Consider the following 8,287-nt stretch of genomic DNA (forward strand, 5'->3'; position numbering starts at 1 on the left):
TCTGAAATCAACTCTAGCATTTTCTTATACTGCTTCATCAGTCTGGAAAGCATGCACACATACAAATTCACTTTTCCTCAATCTGTTTTAAATATTTTCAAACTTTCTGAAAACTGTTTCTTTTTTCCCCTTTTTAATGCTTAGGAATGACACACATGTTTAGACATGACTTTTATTTTAATGTTTTATGATGCTATTTGTAAGAATGATGTAAAATGCAAGATTCTGGATTATTTCTATCTAGGGACATGAGATGGAGTGAATAAAAAATCCTTCATTAAATTCTATGGGTAATTATCTCAATACCTTTGCTAGGGAAAAAAGGAAATCAAAACACTATGGAGAGTGGTTACCTATAGAAGTAATTTTTAAAATATTTCCCTAATGATAGAAAAACATAAATAAATGGTATTTTTATTTTTGAGCTTGGCTAGTGTTTCTTTTTACCAGCAGAAAGCAAAACTGAGAATAAAGCTGTGCCTCAAGATAATGGAAAGTCATCTAAGGGGCAGAAGTGCAAGACTAGAACTGCTGAGCACAGAAGAGGGCACAGCAGTGGGACACAGCCTGGGGCACGCAGCCATGCAGCTGCAGAAGGCCTTGCTGCACTCCAGCATCTATCTGTATCCATATCTAATCCCATGTTTAGACCTGTCTGTTAACTTCAGTGACAGTCAGTTGCAAAAGGTGGCATGGACAAAGCAGCCCATTCTAAAGTAACAAAATTAAATAAACAAATTAAAACCATATTTCTCATTTGAAACTATTGTACCAGTAATTCCCCATGAAACAACTAATGGCTGCTACCCTGTGCTTTAATATATAAAGTGAAAAAAGGCACTGTGGGTCATACTGCATTACACTGAGCAGTTGTAATGATGGATATTAGTGGCTCATTTGAAGGCAAAGTTACACCAGAGGTAAAGTTAGGGATACTCATTGCAATCATCCTCTAAAGCATGAAGGCCTGCAATTCTGAGATCTATTTTTCCATCCTACCTCCTTTGTTCGTTTTGATGGGCTCTTGTCCTGGCTTCCTCTTCCTCCTTCTGTTTAAAATCCATTAATTCAGCCTTCGAATGATAAAAGTGAGGAAAATAAAACTTAACCCCAACAAACACTTTCAAGTAACATACCTATGTTGCAAACCCAATTAATTCCACATGGTGTTAACTTCATCTAGATCCACAAGTCATTCCCAGAACTCATCTCAACAGCATTTTATTTATGTGACAGCACTGTGTTAAAAACCGAGCTCATTTTTCTGTTCAGTGTTACACTGGGTGAGTTTTGTCTGTGCCTTAAAAAGTGGGAAGTTAGAGGATTGAGACAGATATTTACAGTCATACATTTAAAGGGTATGCCAGACATCAGCCTGCTTCCCCTTTCCCCAGTCCATGGGTTTGAATTTCCCTGTGGGTCCAAGGACAGTCAATGGAGGTGGGACAATCACTGTGCCCATAGGGTACGAAGGGGTCATGCCCTTCTCCTCGTGGCTCAGTGGAGCATGAGGAGAAGATGAGATCAGGGGTATGTGGCGTGGTGTGTCACCTCCAGCTCCCTGGGGCTCCCCCAAGGGTAAGGAAAGGGCAGATGGTATGGGTTGGTGTGGTGAAATCATGTGCAAGCTCTCTGTGATGCAGCAGCCTACCATCCCTATGTTAGGTAACATTAACATATATAAACAGCATTGAAGGAAATTCTTTTCAGAGGAGAGTTTGCTTATGTAATTCTAGCCAGGAGTGAGAAGGAAACACAGCTTGTATGACTGTGCTCTGCATGTGCACTTGTTTGTCTGTCTCTGGCTCCCTGCAATGCACCCAAGAATTGAAGATGTAGATTTTTCTGCAAAGAGAATTTGGCTTGCAGGGTGAGGGGGAAGGGATAGGAACAGACCCATCCTTCATATTTTCCATAGCAACTGAGTAGCAGTAAGAATAGGAACTAAAATAAAATGATGTGGTCAGATAAAAGCTTCAATAACTGAAGTGTGTTGTTTTTTTTTTTTTTAAATCAATTTATGTGGAACATTAAATAAAACCTATGCAATAAATGTATGAAGAAAATCAATAACTGAGAATGTGTTGTGTATCAATATTTGTCTAGCCCTAAAAGAAGAGACAGGATTAAGAAATAAAAAAGCCAACCCTAATTTTCACTGTTTTAAATAACTATTCAAGCTTAAAATTAAAACCCAGTATCTGACTTTCCAATATGCTGAGTCCTCTCCAGGAGTAATGTTCTGAAATATATTGTGTGTATATGATGTGGTGTTCGAAGCGCACTGAAAATTTCCAAACCAAGCAATACATACTAAAACCTGCTCTGGAAAAAAAAAAAAAAAAGCAGCAACTGACAATACCTATACGTTTTATAACTACACTGTGCTAGGAGCTACACACAAGACAAAATTCACAATTACTTTAATAAATATTAGTTTGAAGTAGAAACGAGCCAACATATATCCGAAGGGCAATTATTGGAGCCTTTAAAATACATATTATTTACAGTCAGTTTGTAAGTAGTGCATTACTCTGCGCAATAGGTAGCTGCAACTGTGAAGGCAAGGAGCACTTGGAACCATGTGCCAAGAAAGAGCAGCCTTGGAAGCAGCCAACACCTTCTTAGGAACCTGTAGAAATCGGTAAAGAGTCTAAAGCTCTACAGGAGTTCCTTAAACCAAATTCATAAAGTAGGAGCATACTAATTCACATCTGTAGTTATTTTCTCTGTGGAGGAATAAAAGTAAAGAATACAACAGCTACAGGACTTACATCCATCAGGACTAGCTTTCAAAGATTTTTCCTCTGTATCGTTCCTGGGAATAAGCATATACCTAATGGGAAAGCAATTAAGAGCCGCCTTTTTCCCCGTTTTTTTGTTTCCAGCATCCCAGTTGCTTGAATACTGCAAAATGAGGACCATTATCCCCAGGATTTAAAGAAAGATATCCATGAGGGGGGCTGAGTCACTTGTCCAGCTCTAGTAGAAATTGGCTGCATGGAATTTGTTGCATTGTTTCTGCTATTGGGGAAGTAGTTTAACATTAATTTGGATGTTAATAACAGCAGAAGCATAGCAAGAGGCTTAGTATTCACTAGTATGTTTTTGAATGATCAGCAGACAATGAATGCTTCCACCCTCATACTTCTACAGTTCGACCTGGAGCCAAGACAGACTACATCGCACAGAGCTGTCGCCTTGTGTAGATGAACTCTATGTGGATATGGTATGCAAATCCATGCCACAGGGATTACAGTGCCTCCAACGTGTTTCAGAAGATGGAGTTGAAACTTGCAGTTATGGCATGCCTGCTTTTTAGGCAATTCAAAACTCTATTTAGACGGTTAGCAAGGGAGAAGCTTAAAGACTTAACAGCAAATCTGAGTGGTTCCACATCTCCATTTGGGGAGGCAGGGCACATGTGCCTCAGTTCTCTAGAAAGAGACTATTCAGAGCCTGAGATCGTCATGAATAGCTCAGTAAGACTACTTCTGCCTAAAAAAAGGAAATTTTTTTTTAGCCTATGAAATCCAGTACCATGGTCAAAAAATGCTTTGCATAATAATTGTTCAGATAGAGAGGTGAGCAGGAGCTAGTCATCCAGATGCAAACAGCCTTGAACCCAGAAGATAATTGTCCTGTCCCTGTTCAAATTTTACAGCTTGGCTCATCTCTCTCACAATATTTGAAAACAATGACTAAATCACTTTTGCTAAAGAGAAGCTCTGTGCATAGGCTACAAGTAATCAATGTATTTAATTGGTTTCACAGCATGCAAAAAATGATACAATATGCAAACTGTTAATATACAATTACCTTCCTCCGTTGTTCTCGCTTAATTTCCTCTAATTTTCTGTTTTCATCCTCTCGAAGAGCTTGCTTATAAGTGTGGCTCCTAGTCTGTTGTTCAGCAGAGAATATAAATATATTGGTGTGGGGAGAAGGCGAACCAAAACCCCAAACCTTGTTCCCAAATCTTTATACAGGTAATTAACAAAACAGAAATGTTTGAATGATTGCAGTTACTTAAAACCAGATTAGTCTCAAGAGTAGAATTTAAACAAGAAGTGGTCTAAATTCTCTCAGTGATTCGATTTGGCTGAACGTCCACCTGCACATCAGAAGGCAACCATGGCACATGCTATTCCGTGTCTCAGTGGCAAGCATAAAGACACCTTGAGCAGTCAGAAAACACAAGCAGGATATACGATAGTGAGATGACGTATTTTGGGAAGAAAGAAAAGTACTGGAAATGTTACCATGATAACAAAGCAGAAACGAGGTGTGGTAACAGAGGGGAACCCAGTATTATTTCCACAAGAGAACTGGACAGGAATTTCTGGAGGTAGGGCAACAGAAATTGAGAGATGTCTGCTCTATTATTTGTGAGGCAGTCAAGAGAACCAAAAAGCTGAACTACACATCGTGAATAAAGTATTCAGCTGTGTAAGTTGTACTTATTAGCAAAGAGCCAGCTTACCATTAGGATCTTAGAGGATCCTTAGGATCTTACACTTAGGAGCTTACACTTTACAGTCTTTGAGCAGGGGCAGAGCTTGGCACATTAAATAATGAGCCAGTATAACTTAACACAGGAAGTGTGCAGGTTTGACTTTAGTAAGGAATTTGTTGCAGGTCTACACAATGTTCTCGAAACTTGATATATGCGTACAGAATGACACCATTAAAACGACAGGCACATAATTTGCTAAAAAGACTGAATAGAGAAAGCAATTATTAATAGCCCAATTTTGAGTTGGGAGGAGTTGTTACATGTGTCCAGGGAGACTCATTCTGGGTCCAATATTATTCATTACTCTGTAATGGCTTGGAGAATTGTGTGGCGTGTATGTTAATCAAGCTGGAAGACAATAAAAATCTACACAGGATTGGTAACACTTTGAAAGACTGGATTAAAATTAATTCTGAGCTTGATTAAATAAGCCAGCCAAAAAAGTCACCAATGACAGAGTCACTCCAAAAAAGTCAAATTTGTTCATGCATATCAAATAATATTTTATATCTGAACTAGGTGTGCTAAAGTAATATCACTATCAAAGCAATTATGTGAGTGAAAAAAATCGATCAACATTACATTGTCTCATATGTTTTTTAGTATTTAAATTTTAAAAATCACATATATATATATGCATCACCACCCACCCCCCCCCCCCCTTTTAACATGCATGTCAGGCTCTTCGTAAGCTAATCACATTTCACTATTCAAAATACATTGGTCCTGAATCTTTTAATTACTCCAGACAAAGGACAGGTCCAAGATAACATCAAAATTAGAGTGCAAGCTTTCCCACTGTTTTAGCATTTTGGTACAATTCCAACTTTATTTAGATAACAAGTCATTGGTTATGTGCCTCAGATTCCTCACGCAGAGGCTGTGTGTATGCCTATAGGCAGTACCTCAAACAAGTTGGCTGGGAAAACATTTTCCTAACTGCATTGCTGCATTTTAAGCAAGTGATGAATTGATTTACAAAGCTATAGAGGAACAGTACAGATAAACAATGTATTTTATCTGCTTGGATACTGGTGAAGCAAACGATGAACTACGGTATGTAATTTGGCATAATTTAGTAAGCAACCCCTCAAAAAATGGAATGAGAAAAGCACACATAGGTAGGTGAAGTAGAAGGCAAAGGCTAAAAGTAGGACCTGTACACCTGAAATAATTCTGTGTTCTTTCAGGCATCCACCCAGTTCGGCATAGATAATGCAGACGCCACACCAAAATGCTGAAATCCAAGCCAGTCCTGGGGACACAAGCTCGTTTGTCTCTGAAGTTCAACGTTCACACCGTAAGAAAGGCTGCACAGCTGGGTCTTCCCTACGAAATAATTGCTTCCCACTGTTCGGAGCATTGAATGCTTCAAGGAGGAGCTGGAAGTGGTTTCAAGACATCTTTTCTCCCTTACCATATTCCTTCATCGTGACTGTCTGCCCAGGACTACAAAAGACAGTCTGAAAGCCACTCTCCTGAAACTGAACTTTGCAGAGCAATGCTAGGCAGAAGTTGGGTCCTTCAAGCTATATATCTGCTCACATATGTTATGATTTCTTTAGGGTTTCCAGAGTCACAGCATGAGTCAAAGGGGAAAAGAACCTATTTTCAGTATCACCTTCTGTTTTCATGCAATGAACAACAGGAAGACATACTAGAGGCAAGACAGAGCTGTCATATATTCTGTTTCAACAATTTCTATAATGGTAGGGTCTTGCGCGTTTCCAAGGATTCCCAGGAAATATGGAGGCAAATGATTCCATCCCTTTACTCAACTGTTGGCATTAAAGGTTGTATACAACAGGGGGCTGCCCAGACTGGATACTTCCAGGTTTCTGCTGAGTAAGGACTATTCCTTTAATGACAATTTCTGTCCACTTGACTGCTTGGTCTCTGTCTTCCTCCAATTACAAATCTCCTTAAAGAGAAATACTTCTGTCTCAGGGTTAATATTCCTTACTGCAAGTTTTTACATCAGTAGGAAAGCTTGGTTTAGACACAAAGACTAATCACATGTGAAAAGGCCTTTTTGAGGCAATTAGAATAATGAAACTTAGGCAATACTTTATCTATTTCTTAATTACATTGATACTTACCAGGCTCATTCAAACTGGGACAAAGTCCCCAAGCAGTCTGTGGAATCACTTTTAGGATACAGTGAGAAATATGCTTCTCTTCTGACTAGATTTTCAATGCAGTAAAGCTTCCCCTGACATGAAGTAGTTGAGATTTCATAAAAGCTTGCCACCAATGGATTGGTACAGAGCACATTTAAAATTCTGATCTGACCTTAGAATATAAATCTGGCTCTCATTTATCAGAGAGATTTCTGTGAGTAATAAAGGCAGTCCCCTACAATGTAGGATAGTCTGTCATTGTGTAAGAGACGACATAGGCAACCTCATTCCCACAGCAAGACTCCTTGGTACTAACTGAGTTATATTGAGGCAATTAAGCTCAATTAGAAATTTCTAATATTACACTATTGACAGTACCTGGAAAGCTGACAGAAAATATTGCACATGCCATGGTTTTGCTCACCCATGCTGTAGATTCTGGGCCACGATTAGCAATCTGACAGGAATCACTCTTTGGCAAACCCAACTCCAATCTGTTCAATAATTCATTGGTTTTGCTATGAAGAAATCCAATCCAAATAGAATTGTTAGTGCTTCCATAAAAATAAATACAGCTTTTTATTCCACTGTTGGAATCTAGCCTAGACATTTTATCATGTGACTGCTGAAAAACATCACAGGTGGATCAAAAGGTTATGGAGACAGACAAAATAAAATGGGACAGAGGATACAGAATTTTTATTGTGGATAAGACATTTGCTGGGAGGCATTTTTAAGCAAACAATTATTGTCATGTGAGTATTTGAGTTCTACAGTGGCTATGCTTTCTTTCCTCATTGTAAGGCTCCTAAAATGCAGACTTGCATACCATCAGACTTCATCAGGATGAAACTGCTTCACTAAATTTTTGCAAATCCCTCTACCAGATGCATAAATCTCAGCTAAGTAATTTAAAAGATTATTTTGAAGGAATTTTCCTTCATGGTTAACACAATGCAGCCTTACAACAGATTATTTAATCAAGTGGCAAGACTTTGAAGCATTTTGTAGCATTGAAACAAAATCCTTGTCTCTAGTTGAAGCAGAATTGCACAACATTGCCATTTCTTATTCTGGCAAGGACAATTTTATTTTTCCAGTCGCATACATTATAAACCAGATTTTCAAAGTAGCATCAGTTTGCTCACAGTTTCAATCAAGTACAGTTGAACAAAGTCATAAGCAACAACATAAAAAAATGCTTAAAATAGGAGTTTGACTGAAGTAATCAGTTTCCTAACTTGCAGACCAAGGTATATCTAGTCAAGTTTTTGCTCACTCAAAGGAATAGAGTTAGAGGAAAGAGGCAATTTTATTTCTGTATACAGCTTTGGAAAGCATGAAAGTACTGAAGTGCAAGCAGAAGAAGTGCTTCAAGAGGCATTCAACACAAAGATTTACTCTGCTAACAAGGCAACCAGCTAGCTCTGTGAGGCAGAAGATGCCACTACCAAAGACAGCTACTTAACCTTGGAGAAAGAGCCTTGGCTGTCAGAGAGTGATGATGACTAACTGCTGAAACAGACTACCAAGTGTGGTTTTATCTTTCACTCCCTGATCTGAAACGGTGAGTACATGCATTCTTTGAAAATGTCCTGCTGGGCAGTCGGTATACTGAGGAGAAGTGGGTACCGGTGGATGAAAAGCTGGA

General features: G+C 38.8%; 1 protein-coding gene across 1 annotated transcript in view; it reads right to left on the minus strand.

Moving 5' to 3' along the window:
* EPSTI1 (epithelial stromal interaction 1 (breast)) overlaps window positions 1–7,154 on the minus strand; it is a gene marked incomplete at its 5' end in the record, with an annotated part of 12,632 nt that extends 5,478 nt beyond the window's left edge. The window contains 3 exons of the mRNA XM_010157032.1: window positions 1,000–1,073; window positions 3,820–3,903; window positions 7,061–7,154. Of these exons, the coding sequence (XP_010155334.1) occupies window positions 1,000–1,073; window positions 3,820–3,903; window positions 7,061–7,154 (252 nt within the window). The remainder of the gene's footprint in view (window positions 1–999; window positions 1,074–3,819; window positions 3,904–7,060) is intronic.
* Window positions 7,155–8,287: the final 1,133 nt, after the last annotated feature.

Source organism: Eurypyga helias, unplaced genomic scaffold (genome assembly GCF_000690775.1).
Source record: "Eurypyga helias isolate BGI_N326 unplaced genomic scaffold, ASM69077v1 scaffold12998, whole genome shotgun sequence".
In the NCBI taxonomy this organism is placed as follows: domain Eukaryota; kingdom Metazoa; phylum Chordata; class Aves; order Eurypygiformes; family Eurypygidae; genus Eurypyga; species Eurypyga helias.